We start from the raw sequence: 21,757 nt of genomic DNA, 5'->3' as shown, positions 1-21,757 counted from the left end.
CTTCTCCTCCATTGGCCACAGCGGCCCAGAGCTCATTAGCATGCATGCTTTTACAGGCCTGGCCAAAGCAGTCAATGCTCTCCACTTTATTTATTAGTAAATAGAGACAGATGGCGATGAGGAGGTTGTATCGACTACCCATAGCCTTTTAAACAGGAATCAATGGTAGGGGTGGAGCACTGAGACTGGGGGCATTAACTCGCTAATATAGCCTTATGAGATGAGCCAGGGTCATATTATAGCTTCTGAAATGCACTGTATTTTCTCAGTCTGTATGTAGTATAACCATATTTGTTGTTTTGCTGTAGCAGGGGTAAGAAGATGGCTTTACTGGTGACTTATAGGATCTGACAGCTGTCAACATATTTATATGCGGATGCAATGCAACATTGATCTCATTGATTAGCTGAGCAGGCATGTTACAGGTTTTATTTTAGTGACAGAAAAGCAGTAGAGTGTAGCGAGGCGCGGCCAAGCAGTAGCATGGATCTCAAATCGAAGTGGGCATGTGTTGTAGTTGTATGTGTCTCGCAGCCTAATGTACACACATATACTGATGCATATCCACACACATAGTGCAGTTTATGGGTATGGGTGAGTCAGAACAACCCACAGATGCTGTTCACATTAACATTAACAGCATGCGCCGTCTAAATTCATCCTACTGGTGGGTATTGATTGTGGGGGCGTGCCTGGGGTCAGTGTATGTGCAGTAAATGTATCCATGTATTAAGGAATGGAGTGAGAAAATGGAGGAGAGGGAAGGCAAAAGAAGTGATGGGGAAGTATATTTCTGTTGGAGGTAGAGCAAATAAACACTTTACTTTAACCTCCCCAATTTAGAATTTATACCCAGTAAACATTTAATGAATAGTTTGAATGAGACTATAATGTTAGTGTGAGCAGATATGAGTGTTTATCAGTGGAGGCTAGTGTATGAATAGATATTGAATGGCAATATGGTCAAATACAATTGTAAGAATATAAAATATATCTTTGTAGAAGATATGTTATCATTTAACTAAAAACAATTCACTCCTGTCCTATATCCTAGAACTGCTTAAAACTATATTTTAGCAAGTAGTTGATAGATAGATAGATAGATAGATAGATAGATAGATAGATAGATAGATAGATAGATAGGTAGATAGATAGATAGATAGATAGATAGATAGATAGATAGATAGATAGATAGATAGATAGATAGATAGAGGAAATGTGGAGCACACAGAGATCATGTCTCGCCTTCAACGTGCAACGAAGGCTCGCTGTAGGGCTTCTGTCAGAGGTCATCTCCATCATCTATATTAATAAGTCTTTATCATCTCCCAGCACTGACTGCCAGCATGCACCAACCACAGTCCAACACAGAACAACTCACTCACCCCCCCCCCCCCCTCCCAGTAACCCCGCAGCCCCCTGCACAGGGACCGGCTGAGCTGCAGTGAGCCAGCGCCTTAAACCACCCACTGCCGAGGCAATTAAGAGTTTAACCTGGATGCAGCCCGGGGAATCCAGAGAGAGACTCCAGTCAAATAGAGCAAGGCTCTGCAGAAAGAGAGGCAGGCAGGAGGAGGAGAGAGAGAAAAGGAGGTGGAGGAAAAGAAAAGTCAGGTGAGGGATGTACAGTATGAGGAAGAGAAAATAAGATGAGAGAAGAGAAGAGAAAAAAGATCCTGGGAAGAGAAAGGAAAGAATGGATTCAAAGTGACAGGAGAGCAGGAGTATAGAGTGTGAGAGACATGTCTGAGTACACAAACTAAGAATGGCAGAGGATGGAGAGCGAGAGAAGCTGGCAGAGGCAGAGAGAATGAATCTCTGCACAGTGTACACAGCACTCTCCTCCATGAGAAGAAGGTCACCAGTTCTCTCTGAGGACTCCCTTAAATAAAGTCCCCTATCCTGCACTTTTCTGGGCAAACAACCTCCTCTGCTCTTTATTAACTAAATATGAGGGGACTTTGACCGGGGGACAAAAATTCAATATTTTTCCCCCACCAAATATTTAAACCAAGTAAATAAACAGACAAATAAATAGATCTCCTCTGCCAGGGGAGAGAGGGCCAGCCAGTCCCCTGGATGTAATTTGACGGCCCACTTACTTGGAGGGCCAGAGCCCAGTGCTACTCAGACACTCATTTGAAGAGCTGTCAATCAAGGGACAGAAGCGTTGGGGAATATGTGTGTGTGTGTGTGTGTGTGTGTGTGTGTGTGTGTGTGTGAGAGTGCGTGAGTGTGTGTGTTTATGTGTGTAGGTGTGTGTCTGTGTGTTTAGGAGAAGACTGGCCAGCAATTCATCTTCAAGGTTGGAGAAGATATTATGAGTGTCTTTCCTTATGAATGCATCACACCTGACTACATTCTTCCCACCAAAACAAAATTAAACTGTCTTAACTTTGGACCAATATTCAGACCTTTATTTTGTCTGTCTTCTGGAGATGCATTAAACATGAGGTTTCTTGTTTCTGCTAATCTGTAACAGATCAAGATTTTAACAGCATTGTGTGAAGGCCAGTGTTCCTCTACCTTTAATTTTTTAACACCTTCTTTTTTCTGTGCACCACCCTTGTCTTTTGTTTTTTTTTTCTGCTACAACACTTTTCCTTGTATCATGTTGATGTACAGCTTTGTATCCACTTCTGAAATGAGGTAAAACCAATATGTCTCTTATCTTTACGTTTGTGCTTTTGTCTGTTTGTCACATGCAATGTTTTAAAAGGATTTTGACAAAAACTCAGAGAAAAGTGCATGTCACCATATATCTCTGGTATTTGGAATTACACTGATTGGAAGAACAGTTAAAGAAAGACAAGGTGACATATTTGTCACTAGCTGCCTCAAGGTGGAATGCATCTTTTATGTGAGGTATTTACTGTTGCTTTGTTCTCTTTCTTCTCATATTGTGCTACCATATAAAAGAAACTGTCCACTCCAGAAAAACAACAGCATTGTTAATGGTTGTTAACATTAATGGTCAATGCCAGAGCAGGAAGCAGTGTGATGTTCTTTGTAGCCCCGAGAGGAATTTCAGTGAGGAGTTTGTGGGTAGATTGGCACACACAGGGCCTGACTTCAAAACAATCGCTCCATAATATTTCCTCAACCACATTACTCTACTTGCTCCAACCAAAATATCAATACTGATCTTTTCTTTTCCATTTATTCCTTCAGGTTCTTCACTTTCTATAATATTGTCATTCCACAAGTAGAGATTGGCTCCTTCCTTTCGTCTTTCTTCTCGTGTTCTACTCTTCTAAAGAAGAAGTGATGCTAGCCTAAGCCTTTTCTGTCTGCTGCTGGGTATGGGTGGATATGGTGGGGGATGGAGGGATGGAGAGGATGCTGGCAATATCAAAAAGTCCTTTCATCCATTTTAGATGAGATGCAGATGACTCAATTATGCTTGGCCTGACATCAAGACCACTTGGCGGAGAAGCTGCTAACACTGGAAAATGATCCATTTAATCCAACTGATATGAATGGCAGGGCACTAACTGGGCTTGCAACGGTAAGAGGGTGAGACAGGTATGAGCAGAGATGCTTCATTGCCACTCTGAAGAAATGGGGGCTCAGTGTTTGTGAAGGGTGAGAAAGTGAGGAGGGGTATGAGGCAGTAGCAGCAGAGGAGGAGAGTGGATTTAAAGATGCCATGTGCAGAATGTTTGGTTCCGAAAAAGTAAGTCCCTCAAAAAGTAGAAAGAGTCACTGATAATAGAAACTATGCTGGAGAATTGGAAGTGACATGAAGTGCATGCATGTTATCTGACAGGGAACACTGGCTTCTGTTTGGTGTTGTAAAGCAATCAGCAGATTTCAAAATGACACAGTGCAACATGTACAGCCAAGAAAGACTCCCGATCTTGCTCAAATAATGTCCTGAAGTCAATATAGTGATGGTTAATATTTCCATACATGCATGTAAAGGACCTCCTTTAGATTGGACTCTAACTGAAGTTACGGTGGAAAGCTGGACTTGAAGTGTACAAAAAGCCTCAAATGGAGATAAGGAGTGAATGAGAGAAATGGGTCAGCCACTTCAGATTGGAAATGAGAGACAGAGTGAGAGAGGGAGATATAAAGAGAGCGAGGTCCTGCAGGACAGATGATATCAGGGCTGCTGGTCACTAGAGCCAGGGCCACAGCAACGACCCACAAACATGTTCTACATTTGATCAGACTGCTGTTTGATCTGCAATGCCTCTCTCCCTCAAGACACACACACACACACACACACACACACACACACACACACACACACACACACGCCATACCCTCTGCTCATCAGAGCAGCTCAACTGCCAGGATCCTGACAGCAGCAACATCAGCATCAAGACTTCAGCATTGCTTCACTTTCACTCTACCAAGTCTACTAGCCTACTGAGTTAACTGGGGGCCAGTGAGCATGTCAGTGGATCATCCTGCTAACAGACACGACAGTTGGTTTGCAGGATAAAAAATAACTATAGTTTATTTGAAAACAGGGGGAGAGGAGAGGAATGGAGAGGAGAGGGGAAAAGAGGTGAGGAGAGGAGAGGGGAAAAGAGGTGAGAAGAGGAGAGGAGATTTGGTCAAGGGAAAATGACTATAGTAAATAGGTAAAGAAAGAAAGAAGGGGTGTTTAAGTACATTTAAGGATTTAAGTATTTGGTCAATTTTCTGCTGAAAGTGAACATTTTGTTGAAAAAGTAATGATAGATTTGGGGGTATATCTTGAACAGATATACACATTTTAAAAATTGCACAAAGTATAAAGACAGAAATACAATCCTAATCATAACTGTGCAAGGTTACTATAGTAAATTACATTTCATTTAAGACACATTTATATTTATAAGTCAGCTATAAGGACACTGTTTTAACATGAAAGAAAAATGTTATCTGCTATTGCTGTCTTTTTCTGTGACCTTAATGTTTGTGTGACCTTTAATGTCATTTACAGTGAAAGAGCAGCCACCCTGCCTTGTATTTACACGGCAGTAAAAACTTGCCTTTTTTATGACCTTTAGTGCAATTAACAGTTGCAAAACATTAGTGTATTGCTTCACATGAAGTCAATCAAGTCAGTGTTTTGTCGGTGCTGAGTGGTGTTTGTCTGTGGTGGTGACAAATGAGCGCAACCCGTCCCACTGCTGACAGCCGCCCCAAAGCTGCGATGCTATCTTCAGCTCTTCAGCCTGCTTCTACAATTACTACTGCCTCTCTGGCCCCGGGGCCTCCAACACCAGCTTGCACTCTGGAACCTGAGACACACTACATTACACACATCGATTCATTTGTACAACAACATTCTCACAGACATCTCTGTAATCATTTTTAGACACAAATACAGTGAAATGTATTATACATAAACAGAAAAATGCACCTAAACTAACCCAAAAATGACTACAATATACACAACCTTCATTCTAAAACATGATAAATATACTAAGCTTCCTCAATTCTAAACGTAAAATAAAGTTATTCTTTACAGACATGGATAGAATCATTATTCATAAAATAACATAATAAATAAGAATAATTATAATAATACATAAATAATAAATTGTATATAAAACATTTTGACATTTGGATGGAAATCCATTTTCAGATTTCATTTTGCTGCACAACATCAACCCCAACCTCATAGCCATACACCGACACATTTGACTGGGATATGACCCCAAACCGATACCTTTCTCCACCACACACCTGGTTATTTTATCTCTCCCTGCACCTATTGTTGGCCTAATTGAAGGTGGCTTGGCTGGTTGGCTGGCGGCTGACCTCAGTCAGAACAATGCATACCTGTGGCTCTTACCAGCGCTGTGTAATTGTCTCTGCAAGTGAGGCCCTTTTCCAGTTGGCCCCTGGGGGGGAGAGCCCTCCACACTCATCCATCACTCAGTCACTCAGCCACTACAGGAAGTAGTTAACATGAGCCACCTCTGGGATGGAGCTCCAGTGTGGGGAGGAGGGACAGGGTGGTGGCTTGAGGTTTTGAGGAGAGACATACAGAGCATTAACCATCACTTCATCACTGGGAGTGACATCACTCAATCAATCAATCCATCAATCAGTCTGTCGTGGCAGTTGTTTGCTCTGCTAATCCAGCCGGTTCCTTTGAACTTTTGAGAAACATGGAAAGCAAGAAGCAGGTAGTTAAAAAAACAAGAGCTGACACAAAGGCGTGTTGAATGAGAGCAGATGTAGAGAAACTACAAGGTTTAATATCCATTATGTCTCATAAATGGAAGCTGCTTGAGCAAATCCTCAGTCCACACCTCTTTGTTTCCATGCAGAAATGAACGTTGTCCCTAGAGGCCAACTGACAGAACAAGCCCAAACTCATTCAATAAAAAGCCTTGAATGATGCAGTATCGGTGTTAAGTGGTAGTGACTAGATTTCTGTGATGTGAAATCAAACATATTCTTGTCATTAAAACTGGATGTAAATTTAATGAAAGTACATACGACATAACTACAGTGAGTAGTTTTAGGTCAGTAATGACGTTTGTCTACTTTTGAGGAATTTATAGGTTATGGAAAGTATCAGTATCATATCATGGTAAGGATGGGTCAAAAGGTTCATTTGTTATCTCTGGGATCATGTGTGTGTGTCCGTGTTTTTATTGGTCAGCAGCTAATCTTGCATACTACTGGACCCATTAGTCTAATATTTTTGTGCACATCTTGACTGTACACACCTGGAAGAGATCTGCACTATACTGAATGCACGCTTGTATCTTTTATCTGCTTTGTTTCAATTAAGTAGAAAAACAATCTTAACTCCATTTTGACAGCTGTTTATGTAATTCTGTAACAGTGTGACAGTGGCACATTAAATTGTGCTGATGCAGCAAACCTGGCCCTTCAGGCACTTTGATCAACTTAAATATTAGGAATTATTTGTAGTCCTACTGTACACACAAGCACTATTTGACCTTGGCTTGGTGTGGATATACAGTATTTGAGCCAAAAGGCATCTGGTTGAGAAAGGTCCATTCATGGTCTTATTTATCTCAAGAGAACAATTCTGGAGAGAGGGCACTTCAGAGAACAGCAACTCACCTAGGTTTAGAGCCATATGAGATAAATGAGGAGAAATACAACCAAATAACATTTACCTACTTTAACACTTACACATTCAGGCATTGAGAAACTATTACATGTGGTGCATTTTATTCACCAGAAATTAAGCAAGTGATGGACACAAGCACAGAGAACAGAGGGACACAGGTCGTTGGATAAAACACTGTTTTTTTATTTACTGCCATTCCTATTGCTTCAGACAGACAAGCTGTGGTGCAGGGAGCACAGAGTGATTCAAACAAGTCAATGCTACTGCCGATCTACAAACAAATCTCTCTGACAACAACAAACAACAGAGGCGCAGCAAAAAAAGAAGCAAGAAGAACAGCTTTTGGCAACCATTAACATCTTGGAAAAAACTTCAGAAGTAAAAAAAGGAGTGCATTCTGCATTTTTAATAGTAAACAGCATCTCTACTTCATCATGAACTAGATAGAGAAAGAAATCAAACGAGGAGGGCTGCTACACTGCTTTGACGTCGGCCCCCTTTTCCACCCTTTTTAGCTTTTTTGAAAGTGGATTTTGTCAGAAGCGCCGGATCTTTCTCTCGCTCTCTCGGATGGCCCGCAGCATTACAGGGGAATGTGGTGCTCTACACACTTTAAGAGTAATTAAAAGCGATTGAACAGCTGTTTATGAGAAACGGCGGTTGTGTTCCGGGTCATTCTATCAGAGCTGCCTTTCATCAGAGCAGAGGCAGAGGGGCCCCGCTGCTAGTCTCTGTTTCTCCATATGCACATCTTCAAGAACAAACAACTGGCAGGCTGCCTACAGGCTCACACACACTATCACATTCATACACACTCGCCTTCATGTAGACACGTGGGAGAGTGAACACGCACAAACTCACAGGCCAACCACTGATCACACGTCACATATTCACATGGCTAACTGTACAAATACAAACGCGCACACATACACGCTGTCACACATCAATATGGCACAAGCACACCATCACATCGTAAACACTGAATGACACAATCTTCATGTTTTCCAATGGGTGACATTCATAACTTTCTTATCATTATCTTTCTTTGGTCTCTTCAGGCTCATTCCATTTCTGAACACAATAAAAGGGATTACACTATACACAAGTGAAGAATGCAATATCATGAGAGCAAAGTGAGGATTTCTAACCATTCTATACTGTACTATAACACTGTGACAAGTAGAAAGCATATATTTATGTACTGTACTGTGACTACTGAGAATGAGTCAATCCATTGATAAAAGCATGTCTGGGTTACATGAGATTAAGTAACAGAGTACACTGAAATAATAAATAGCTACACAATGTATGCTAACACTGAAATGCAGGTTCCACTTATGTTTCGTTAGACCGTTGTGACACTAGTAGCTTGTTGCTAAGCTTGCGTTGTTAGCATGTTACTGAAGCACTATTCTGGTTTGCTATTGTGGTCGTCTGGTTTTTTCCTTCCAGCCAAATCCGAGCTCGGGTGGCTGAGATGCCGGAGGGGAGGGAGGGGGGGGGGGGTCAACTTGGAGGGGTGAAGGGTGGAAAGGGTGGAGTAGGGGGAATGTAGATGCCCCAATCAAAAGGAAATCAATCTTGTTGTGATCAAAATGGAACTGTCTTCGATGGTCTCTCCTCTTCACCTAATGTGGGGCCATTCAGAAAAGCTGGTGGGTTTTCTTTCCTTGTTTCTCTTTCACACTCCCTCTATCCATCCTTCACATCCTTTTCAAGAGAATAACAAAAAGAAACAGCCAATGATCAAAATGCATCATAGCATCCATTCACAGACTTGCTACAGACAAGTGTTTGAAATACCATAATGGTGTGGAGGGGCCCCACAAAAAATGATCATCAGCTAAAACAACAACAGAACTCTAAGGGCCTGATTTAATTAAAGGTCTGTGTGTGTAAAAATTCAATAATTTTAGTAATTTAGTACCCTTTATTTGTGATCTTATAAAATAACCCTAAGTGTTACAGTGGGGTAATTCATATATCAACACTGAATTATTATATATTATGTAGGGTGTACATGTAATTAATCTGTGGAAGGCCTTGCTGAATGGTTTGGAAGAGATTGTGTGTATGTGTAATAGCAGGTGTGTGTTTTTTGTGTGAAAATTCAGGACCAACCAAAGTTTTTTTTGAGTCTAAGCAGAGTTTGATTACCCCCTCAAAACTGAAAGTGATACTGAAATGAAATATAACTTTTGGAATAAAGTGAGGTCATCAACAATTGTTTATTTCATTTTTTTCATGCTCCATTTGTGCCTAAGTGGCCATTTAGTTTGCTTACACCTTGGGGCTAGCTACTGCACACGTGTAGCCTGGCACACAGAATATGCAAAATACTGTCTACATTTCTTATTTGACTCTTCACACATTGACCCATATGTAATTATATCAGTATTCATGTATGTGTGTGAATTTATGTGAGGGTAAAGGGATTATATAGACAGGTATACAGTACATGCATATGTATGAAAGACTAATGTAAAAAACATGCTATGGATGTATTTTGTGTATTAAGCTTATAAAATACCATTAAACTTCAGAAAGTCACAACCAACACACCACCTGTGAATTAAGGCAAGCAAACGTATACATATATTTATATAAAGTGTACATTTTTACTGACCCGGATATGAGCTGCTAGCTAAATCTGATACAGAGCATCTTTTCTCTTTTTTGAGATTAATTGTTTTTTTGTACATGGTCCCTGACACAAATACATTTAATTTAAAAATAAATAAATAATAAGAATAATTCTGACATTTTTTGCCATCTTGGGCCTACCTCCATAGAAGTGACTCCACTCTGTTGATGATGTCAGCCAGATCAAAGGGCAGTGGCATGCTGGGGTCATCCACACCCCAGAAGGGCCGGTCGACAGGGGCCTCCTCAGGGGGTAATGTCTGGGCCAGACTCGAATGGCACCTGAGGCGACAAGACACAGGAAACAAACGCACCCATTAACTCCTCCCTCTCATCAAAACCAATTGGTAGACTCTCTTCAGCATCAGGACACGTGTTTAAAAGAAAGGTCTCTGGTCACTCACAAAACTTGCTACCAGAGACATTGACAATACGATCCTGGTAAACTACACACAATAGGAAGCCTCTGGGCTTATACTTGAGGCACACTCACACCTAGTCAGGGTTGTAGTTAAAATGCCCTTTTCGGTTAGACACATCAAAGTTAAAAGAAATATCCCCAAAACGTGAATGCTACTGGTTTTGACCCAAACTCAGTCTTCCTCAGGGTGTCTCTAGAAAGAAGAGTCAATCAGAGAGGAATGTTGTGATTCTTTATAGACCATTAGTGGCCAGGATTGCACCAGCACATCACACAATAAATATGCCATAAGTAGGCTATGTGGAAAAAAGAAGTTAATAATCACTGTAATAATCATAACAATAAAAATAGCCTCAAAAATAACTAATACCAACAGCAATGAAACGAGTAATCCAATTTACAAAAAAGTTCTGAAACCTATTACCTCATTAATACCTGGCTACACTAAATATGGCAGCTGTACTAATATTGTTATGATTATAATAGTGACTATTAATTTCTTTTCCACATAGCGTACTTGTGGTATATGTATTGTGTGATATGTTGGTGTAATCCTGGACACTTACTGTGTTTAAACTTGATATGCTCTAACTGATAAAGGCATTTTAACTACACCCTGGGCTCAGTATGAGTGTGCCTGAAGTAAGCCCAGAGGCTTCTCTTTGTCTATAGTTGACCTGTTTAACTTCTAGAGAACTTTGCATTCACCTGGAGTTTACTACTTTATAACTGTGAGCACCCAGTATTAATGTTGCTTTTGGAGACCATCCTGGTAGAATTTGGTCATTCTAGCAATGCAAATGAATATACAGAAAAGCTAAAAGTTTCTTGAAGTTACTATAACTTGTTTAGTCAGTGTCCTTTGTGTCTCTATCATTGAGAGAACAAAATTCAGTTGAAAACCAGCGTCGTGAGGACATTTTGGCCAGTCCTCACAACAACAATGACAAATTGAGGGTCAAAATTTGGTTTTAAGGTAAAGGTTAGACTTGGGATTAGGTTCAGTTTGGGATAAGGGTTGAGTTTAGGTGTTCAGTTGTGATGTTTAAGGTTAGGGTAAGGGTCTAGACAATACAGTATGTAAATGAGTGTGTGTGTGTGTGTGTGTGTGTGTGTGTGTGTGTGTGTTTACTCGTTCCTAAACAGACAGTGGGTGTTGTGTGTTTGACCAGGAGGTAGTCAGCCTGCGTTTCCTCTTGTTTTTATGACTCCTAATAATACTGAACCCAATTAGACCTTCCAGGATGTGAGAGTAAGTGTGTCTGTGTAATCTGTTTGCACACATGTGGTTTGTGGAACATTGGTAAAGGTAACAATGAGAGATTTCTTTAAAAAAAAAAAAATCCTCCACATTTTTGTTAAATATTTTCATATTTTATTGATAACAATATTGATATAATTGATATTTATCTGTAGTGGACTTCCTTGCTTTGCCCGTACTTTCCTCAATAAACTGAATTAACTGTGTGAGAGAGAGAGGGGAGAGAGTGATGAGTCAGGAAAGTGTTTCTAATGTAATAAATAGCTGCAGGAGCGTCAAACTGATGAGGCGCCATGATATAAAGTATTATGATTAATGCCTCATTCATCTTACACACATACAGACTCACCAAGCGGGATGCTTTCACAAGAACATCACTCACTGTTGTTGCAATCCTGACAAAGCAATGAGAAATCCAGCCTTCTCATGTCACTGCATGATTTTTATATGATTAATAATCTGACATTAGTTGTAATTTCTACAGTGTTTGGAACCCCCACAGACCTTAGCCACATCTTTTGTCACACCAGTGTAAATATTTACTGCGGTGACTCTGCGTTTCGCTCCGCTGCCTGTCATTGTAAATCTGCCCTCCCTCTGCCTCTTGACAGACGAGAGTGACCCCTTGACCTGGAGGTGCAAGAGGGAGAGGTGGAGGGTGGCATTTGTATGTTGTGTGTTTACTGTGTTTGTGTGTGTGAGTGGTGGCCGAAGAATTTCCTTCTAGAGCCACAAGGCCAGTGATACTCCCAACTCAGTCATTATGCCAGGCTCTGTCCTGTCATATCCTTTTACCCCACCCACAGCCTAAAAGCCTCAAACAAACCCTTCACACAAAAAACATGACCACCACCATCTTGTGGCTAGTGACTGAAGGAGGGGATGAAAAGGACAGAGAGACAAAGAGAGGGATATGGGGGTCGGTTATGGATGGGATGAAGGGATGTTAAAGTTGTCAGGGGACAGCCAGGGGCTGCCACAATTTGTGGTTATATATATTCATCGGAGCCACTTAATGTTCGACTGGCTCTCGGCCTAAGTGCTGCATTTTGGTGCGGTTAGCCCTTTAAAGAGCTGCTGCATTACGGTGGTGAGGAGCAGCATTAACATCCACTGTTCTAATATATCTTCTGCGCTCTGGATCAGGGCCTGATAATAGCATCTGTTAACATGCACTAAGTACCATTATGTAGCACATCACTTCATAAATAATACGATTAGGCGACCTTGGGGCTTTGCGACGAGCCGTGTGTTTAAATGTTCTCATCATTTATTTAGGGTGCGAATTAAAGGAAGCGCCACTTCAGAGGAGGAGGAGGACATGGCTGGCATACATATCTACAGAGTGAACAAGAGAGAGAGAAAGTGCTAACTGACCCAGACAGCACACACAGTGTGGTTCTGCTGACATCAGCTTGAGGACACCATAGGCCAAGGGAACCCAGGCCTTTGATTTGGCCTGATTAAGTATTCATGCAGCAGGGCTATGAGAGAAAACACTCGCCTCTTTTCTGCTGCCCAGACTCATAATGAAAGGCTACATACCGTAAAAACCTGATCAGCCACCTTCAACAGAGCTGCTGAATTTATCTGACAAGGGATCTTGCAACATTAGCTAGAAAATAGAAGGCTCCAGGTTTACCAGAGATATAAAAGATATCAAGACTGGAAGACTATCAAAGATAATATAGTGTAGGTAATTCAGCACACACTTTTACACAATCTACCACTGTTCACAGAGTGCCGTCCCTTGACTGCTAAAATGGAACCAAACAAAAAGTCAATATCAACCGAGGTGCCTTAAGCTCTCCAGGGCTCTTGTTAGAAATTCAGCGTAAGCCACAGTGGCGTACAAACAAGGCTCACCAAAAGACTTTCCCATGGCAAAACAGCCCACCTTAAAGTTAAGGTCAAAGACAAAGAGGTAGGTGTGGAGGGGATGAGGAGGGAGAGTATGTGTTTGTGAGTCCGGGCTGTTCCAATGGATTAACCCCAGACAGATATGGGCCTAACTATCCCATCTGGCGCTCGGTCAAGAGAGATTGGCAATACAATCACTCATTTCAATTTGCCCTGAAACCTTATAGCCTGGCAGGCCCCCACTCAAATGGTATGCTAATGTGAAAGGTATCTAGGATTCTATTGCCTCTATTCCACAGAGGCATTTCCCTCCATGCAGCACAGTGCACTTGAACTGCGGCTGGGGCGGGAGCTCCACGGCCCTTGCTGCAATAAGGGCCGGAGCCCCCTTTGCGCTCAAACTAACCACTTTAGCTAAAGTGAGTGTTAATTATGGACAGGCAAAGCAGTCAATAAAAGGTTAATGTAAAAGTCAAAGGATAAATTCCTTTAAGCATTGCATCATTCCACCATCTCTGCGACCAACACGCTGCTCGCAGGTCTCCTAATCAATACGTTTTACTGTAATGCGCTCCCCATCGATTTCCTCCCCCTTGGTCCACAGTCCAGGCTCCATCACTTGGTTAAAGAAAGGAAAGAGAGAGGGAGAGAGAGGTAGGGTGAAGAGAGAGGGAGAAAAACGAGTAAATAAAATGATTAACCTCGGTTTCACTTTGTTGTTTCACTCTTAGTCTCTCTCTGAAAGGCTTGTTAGAAGAGTGCGGGGTGGTCCAATATCATCACTGTCATCACCATCCCCGACCATCACAATCACCAGCATCATCAGCCCACTCAATCTCTGGCTGGTGTGTAATTGTGTAGCAGTACACTCAAGCAGGGCCATACATTAAAAGGCCCTCTGCTCTTAACAGGATGGAAATCCGCCTAATAGACAACATCAGTGCTTCCGACTCATGCAATTACACTGATAAATGCACAATTGTGTCAAGCCAAGTGAAAAAGAACCCAGAGAACGAAGATAGGAGACAACACTTATTGCATTATTGCTACAGGAGGTCATTTGTAACCTCATGGGACAAGACAGCTCGGGCGGCTTGACATCATCTTAGGACAGGGGTGGAGTCATGGCGCATTGATGAAAAGCTTTTTGGAAGGGATTTAAAGACACTCCAATATCTTTTCTAAACTTGGTGTGGTTCAACTGTTTTAATGGAGAGCCATGCTAATGACATTTTTGTTTGAGCATCAGTGCAGAAAATGTATCTTTTGAATGTACTCTACTTAATATCAGCATCTTAGACAATAGTCCAATCCACTGAATACACCCCATTTTTAAATCTGTTCATTCAGTTCATCTGAAACTTTGGTTGCTTGATAGGTTATGTGGTTTCAGCTGCTTGAATATTTTGTCCATTGTTTTATGGTGATGAATAACTGAGAGACAGGAGATAAAGGTTTCATTAGACATGGTTCTTGTTTATTCATTGAACATGATGCATTAGGAATCATCTTCAAAGTATGTGCCATGCCCTACGCATTAGCTACACTGGACTGGAAAAAAAGAAAAAAAAAAACATGCTTAAAAGAGCAATGACTCAGAACACCAATCAATCATCTGTGTCAATTTTGGGCTGTATTATATGTCTGTGCTGATCATGGAAGCGAAATACCTCAGATCACCTGCTTTCTCATACTCTTGCCTGTGCTTTATCTGACTCTCAATCCTGTGCAGGTGTGAATTTTTATGGTCTTGGCAACCCCAGTGCCCTGATAGCTGAGAATGCAATCAAACAAGTCATGAAAAAACAGGCATGTGTCTCATAAATCAGCCTAACCCCTGAAGGTAAGGCATGCAATCCCATCCCAAGGAGAGAGCGAAAGAGAGAAGTATATTATCCATGTACAATCTATGTCAATGCAATGTTGTGTAAGAAATGAGCGATTGAGCACATTTGTCTTTGTATATCAGTCAGTTATATAACAGGTGTGAGAGAGAGAGAGAGAGAGACAGACAGGTAGCATTTATCCACATGCTTAACTTTCTACTGCGTTGTGCAAGATATTATTGATGTCATGAAGAGGGCAGTATGACAGAACAAGACCCAGCCTGTGAGGTGTGAAGCTTTGGATCTCAGCGTACACCACCCAGGACTCCAAAGGTCCTATGAACTCTGAGGGCTATCCTCATTAGAGCCCAAAAGAGCGCCTCAGATCCCCACCCACCATCCCCAACTCCCATTATCCCAATCACTGCCACATTCAGCATTTAATATAAAGTGGTGCAGAATGTGAGCCAGCCAGCCAGCCAGCCAGAAAGCGTGGGCAGGGCTGCGTCTTAACCGTTTCCTCAGGATCAATCAAATGCTATTGTGTCTGCAGACAGCTGCTGACTGTACACTTTGTGAGTGTGTGAGGTGGGCAATTGTGGAGGGAGAAACAGAAAGAGAAGGAGGGGGGGGGGGCGTCATCAAATACATGACATATGTTCCTTTCATTTTGATTCCCTCTAAGGAGCCTAGGCTAATAAAACTAACATCTGATGCACTCTTTTTTCCCTTTAATTAATGGTTGTGGAAACCACGCAAAAATGCATTAGCAAGGAGGGGTGGGAGACGAGGTGGGTGCCGCTTGGTGAGTTCAACACTCCCCCCCACGTGCCACCACAGCTCTGTTGGTGCTGCTGCTGGGAACAATGATTCTGCTGGGGAACATGGGTACCTTTGGGTGGGGCAACCCCTTCCTCAGACTCTGTGAGGTCTCCCTCTTACCAGCTGCAGTCTGGGCTGCTCATTAAACCACATGAAACAAATAAGGCTCATAATTGCGATCTCCAGCCTGTCGGGAATGCAGGCACCTAAGTTTGCATTGGGCCAATGTACTGTATGTAGGGTTAGTTGGAGTTTATGGTAGACACAGAGAAGGATCGTCATACCTGCACAGCCGTGGCATGCTTCACACCCCGAGTGTTTGATGTGGGTTGGCTGGCTGCCCCTTCTAGAGCACGGTGAAACAGATGTAACCGAAAAACACACACAAAGCTAGGTAGCCTCTAAACGCCATCATAATTGGAGGCAATAAAACACTATTGCAGTCTGGAAGTGCAAAGGAGGCAGGCCCCTGAACTACAGCTACCGCTCTCAAAAAACCAGGTGGACGTCCATTAGGTGCTTAACAGCGTAACAAATTACCGAACACCCCGGCCTGCTCCTTCTCCTCCTCAGGCTATGAGATGGAATGTGGCCTAATGTCAACACAGGCGCAAAATTTACGAGCAGACAACTATTGTTCAAATGCAATCAGGTTCTAATAAAAAAAGAGGCAGGAAAAGGACAAACAGATAGGGCCCTCCTGGCCGTTTACTCTTCCGACAAGGGGCGAAGAGACAGATCACCCCCTTAGGCTCTGGGTCTGTATAAGTGTGTGTGTAAGCTTGAAAAAAGGAAAAAGAGTTCGTAAGTGTGTGTTTGTGTGTATTTGAGAGAGAAAGAGTTTATGTGCGATGTGCTCCAGGCCGAGTGGCCTACTAGCCACCTGTGCCAGCTACAGGCTAGCTCAACACAAGCAGCTGGCTTGAAGGAAAAGTTTTAAAAAAAACAACACAAACAACAAAACAAATGTTTACTTTAGGGCCTGCCAGTCACACCCCTAATCTGTGATGGATGCCTGGCTCAACACAAGAACCCTCTTTATCATCGTCCCACACAAGCCACATGTGGCAAAATACCAGAGTGAAACATTTTGATATATACAGACAAAACTAATTAGAGTTGGTTTTAAAGAGATGCTGGCATTTTTCCTGATGACGCTGTTTATTTATAAAGCCAAAGAGAGAAAAGGGAGCAATACGAGGACTTGATGACGAGGGTAAAGAGGTTACGAGCTTGCAAGTGACTACACTTCTTCACAGCTCAGCGTTGGAAGGCTGTAAATCTCCTGTTAGGGAATCAGGAAGAAGGTTACTGTGGCATTGGGAGCACTAACTCTTGGTTTTCCAGGGCAAAGGCACGCCATTGCTGTGAAAACTTGTTGTTCTGAGACTGTTCCTGTAAAACGATCATTTTTAACCCTCATCCCTCCCCGCCGCAGCATGCCCCCTCCTGCTTGGCCAAGCGTCATTGCCTTGTGGGCATCATCTGAATGGTGCAATAATGCTGGTGATGGATGAGGCTTGCCTCGACAGCTATACAGCTGAGCCATTGGACGATACCTGACCCCAGTCACACGATAAGGTCGATCCAACATGGGCACAATTCCCACCTGTCTTCAGGTGACAATGGCAGGGTCAAGCTGGCCCAGCTAATTATAGTCTATTGTAACTTCAATTGCCTAGTTACAAGTCATCCCTCTTGCTCCAGGGGACGTGGTGTTAAGTTCTGAAGCTTTTGTGTGAAGCTAAACTGTGAGATAGAAGCTTTAAACTGTTGCACAACAGATATTGGGTTTCAGAAATATGTATGTTAAACAGTTTTACAAGAGAAGAAGAGAAACGTTGAATTTGCTGTACCCTTAAGCAAAGAACGGAAACAAACAAGCAGGGGAAATCTACTGTTCTGATATCCTTTCAATAAGCGTGAGATTTTGTTCAAACTGCGGATGAAAGTCACCTCATTGCTTCTCATGATGACATCACATGATAGGCTCAACAAACCAGTGATTGTAAACACACCCTACAGCACCATCATAAATCTTGAACCTCATAAATTGGACAGGTCCAGACGTAGGCTATAATATGGCCATCAACACAGACAAGACGTTCTTGTAAAAACAAAGAGCTAACAGGACATTTGATCACATACAGTATTAATTATTATTTGTCATTTTAATCATGTAAATGAATGATGTAAGTAGAAATAAAAATGTTTTTCAAAAAATCACCCATGTGTGTTTTAGACAAAAGTTGAAGCATGCACCACTAAATGGACTCTGTCACACTTGTAATAATAATTATCTGATAGATATCTTTGCTTGCACTGTGGAAGAGGCATTGTACTTAGTTGACCAGTCCCCAAAATAATCACTACACACAAATTTTGGTGAACCCTTTGACCTCTCCTATAGTGCCACCATCAGGCAAACTTTTGCACTTTCAGAAAGAAACCTGAAAGTCAATTCCAAAGTGCAAATTGTGATTATCCTTTCATCTAATTTCAGTTGGTGTTTTTTTTTCCTTTTTAGTTAACCTTTAAATGGATAAACAAAGGAGTGTCAGAGAGGGTAAGATGTTCACATTCCCATGAGCAAGAGCATGAGCATGAGCATTTATAATAAGTCAACAACTAAAACTATCATGACTCATTCTATTTACAGTATGGGATGAACTCATTCTGAAAATGTCAGGTTGAGTATACAGTAACTTATGAGTCGCACTTTCCCAGATGCATTTGTTTTGCTGCTTTATTTTTTTCCAGTAAACAAACAAGAAAAAGTCCCAAACTCAGCAAAGTTTTTTATGCGAGCCTGAGAGAGGCCGACTGCAAAGTATTTGTAACATGCTATGTGTGTGTGCATTCATGCGTACACATGTGTATGCTGTGCATCCATGCCAGAGGAGTGCTTTCCGCCAGGTGTTTGAACTTCTGCATCACCTGGTGCTCCTGCTGCGTGAACACGAGTTTTGTTTCACCCTATTAAGTAAATAGTGTAATTAAAGGGCCTCGGCATTTAAAACGCTGTGAACAGCCAGCAATTTGTTTGGAAGAGCAGCCAGGCTAGGCCCTGAGGCGCAGCACCGAACAGGATGCAAAGAGTGCACACAGTGAGCCAGAGAATGTAGTATAATGGTGTGTGTGTGTGGGCGTGTGTGTCAGTACATACGTACCTGCCTGTGAAGAGGAGTTGGCACGTGTGTTCGTGTAGGCGTGTGTGTAAATCACTCATTCAAAGTTGTTCTGTGTGTTGAGAGAAAGCTGTTTGTGGTCTAACTGGTGCCTATTAATGTTCTGTTTGTAGTGACAATATCAGGACTTGATGTAATAACTGTACCTGCATAACTGAGGAGTGTGTTTCAAAGAACCCAACCCATTGTCTGTGGTGACATGAGAATTGTTCACATTATTCTAGTGTGAGAAAAGTACAGGGTGTTTTTTAATTGTTTAGTCATGTAAGAAGAAAAGAAAAAAAGTTGAAGTAAAAGATGGCACAGGCTAAGCTTGCTTGCCACAAAGGACAACAACAAAACAAAAGCCAAAGCAGAGCTCACCATAGTAAAAGCAGAGGGATTACAACTGAAGTGGTAACAGAGATCAACTCTCCTCGTTAGTTTCCTCTCTTAATGATTTTTCCACTCTGCAAACATCCTTGCTCTGCACTACCTATCCCAGTGAGAATGCTCCTCTCTACATTCTCTGCAGTTACTGCTGATCCAGGGTCAGCTGTGAGGAGTAAGAGAGGGATAACCTCTTTCTGAGCCCCATAGAAGCCCAGATGGCTGTGCGGAAGCTCTGATCCAAATACTAGCTTAAAACTCAGTCGCTGTGGCCACATCTCCAAGTCCACAGTTTAACCCCCTCTGATGTCAGCCAAGGTCACAGATGCTCACTTGAGAGGCATAAAGAGCTAGGAGTGAAGTGCTGCTAGAGTCGAAGGAATTAGATCCAGGCTGAGTGGCCCTCATCTGGCTAAGCCTGGTAAGTAGCAAGACTAACAGGCTGAGGCACGGTGGTTTGGGTTCACAGACACTCACATACACACACACCCGTGCTTGTTAGCTTGCACACATAACGGACACACACATAAATGAGGTAAACACACACTAACATAGTTTTGCACATACACACACACACACCACACACACACACGGAAGGACTCAGAGGGCTACAGATGGTGTGCCCTGGGCCTGGTGACTGGGGCTCTGAATGAGCTCGTTTTAGAGCCAGTGTGGAAGCTGCCACGATGCACAGGGCTCAGGGGTTGGGGGCGGAAGACAAAGAGCAGCGGAAGGAGTGCATGAGGAGAAGAGAGGAGCAGGCGGAGTCTAACTCCATCCCCTGCATGGGAAGGAGGGGGTCCTAACATTTTAAACACAAAAATTGACATGTCCCTGTCCATATGTCCTCTTGCCCTACTGGCCACGTCCTCCATTCCTGTGTCTCCCCACACCAACACCCCAAACAGGGCAAGCACACATACACACCTCACAAATACACAAACACAAGCATACACACACCCTGGAAGCCAGTGGCCACTTCAGCTGTAATTCCGCCTGACTTCCGCTGTCTGACTGGCAGGAGACGGGGAGGGTGAGGACAACAAGCTGTGAATAGGGGAAGAGACAGAAAATCATTGAGAACCTTGCCTTTATGAATCTTTGATGAGAGATAGTGGGGGCAGGCGGGGGCTTTGCCTCTGGTTAAATCAGAGCATAGCGCGTGTGGTGTGTGTATGACTGCCAACAGAGGTTGAGATAAACAGGGCCTGGACCAGGCCCAGACAACTGCAAACCCCGCAGTCGGGAACATTTGTCCCTGCAATTAGTTCCTGTCCTCCCCGTTCATGTTGCAGGTAAGTGGTATTGGTAGCTAGCAAAACAGCTAAAGCTAAGAGTGCCTGTGGACTGGGCAAGGGATAGGAGATTGGGATGTACCAAGAGCACTTTGTTTTTGAGTCAAAGGTGTCTTCCATGTTAATATATGTGGCTGGCAACACCTCAGTTTAACTGCATAATTATCAATCGATAAATCTTTTCTCAAGTGGGAGAGACAGTGAAACAAGTTTTCATGAAAAAAGTCACATACAGTAACACTGCATGCATTTCATAGTGTATTCCAATATCCTGTTTATTATGTCACTATTGGTTAGTTTTAATCTGTGAATGTTTTTCCTCTCTCTCTCTCTACAATTAGTTTTTAAGAATTGTCCTTCTGAACTGTCAAGCAGGCCCCACTTTAGTTAAGATGTACTTTGGGCAATGATGTGGATACTCACATGAAAAATGCTGCTCATTGGAATTAAACCTATGATGCTACAAGATGTAGTCTATCTATTTCATTAGTATAGTAATGAGTATATAAATAAGGTAACATTACATCTATACCTGTACTTATCAACTATTTATATCACTATTATTAACTTATAGCATGAATATAATATTAATCAACATCAGAGTATACCATTATTTGTGTTTGTCTCTCATAACTCTCCACTACTGTGATGACACTTTGTCATGTATTGCAATCTCATGTCTTATGAGAAACACTGATGACTGCCATTTGCGTATTTACGAAGTTATGGTGGAAATAAGGACAACTGCATTTGTTGAAAACTCGGAACATTAAAAAATATTGATATTTTTAAAGATGCCTGTTCTCTTCTAGTCACATTTTATAGGTAAGGCTTCAGCTTGGAAAGCAATTTGTTAATTATGGCTGGCATTGTTGGTAATAGCCTCTATTTCTCATCTGAGAGAGGACCAGTTTAACTTTCACTAACAAGTCTGGCTTTGTGTCATGATAAATGACTTGCAACTATGTGCAAGAAGAAAAGCAAACAATATGACAAGCTGGTAATACACTGTTCT

At 42.2% G+C, this 21,757-nt stretch overlaps 1 protein-coding gene across 1 annotated transcript in view; it reads right to left on the bottom strand.

Moving 5' to 3' along the window:
* Window positions 1–9,837: 9,837 nt before the first annotated feature.
* Window positions 9,838–21,757, bottom strand: part of fto (FTO alpha-ketoglutarate dependent dioxygenase) — a 119,531-nt gene continuing 107,611 nt past the window's right edge. The window contains exon 9 of the mRNA XM_053317123.1: window positions 9,838–9,982. Within this exon, the coding sequence (XP_053173098.1) occupies window positions 9,838–9,982 (145 nt within the window). The remainder of the gene's footprint in view (window positions 9,983–21,757) is intronic.

Source organism: Scomber japonicus, chromosome 1 (genome assembly GCF_027409825.1).
Source record: "Scomber japonicus isolate fScoJap1 chromosome 1, fScoJap1.pri, whole genome shotgun sequence".
Lineage (NCBI taxonomy): Eukaryota > Metazoa > Chordata > Actinopteri > Scombriformes > Scombridae > Scomber > Scomber japonicus.
This window is presented reverse-complemented; position numbering and strand designations above follow the sequence as displayed.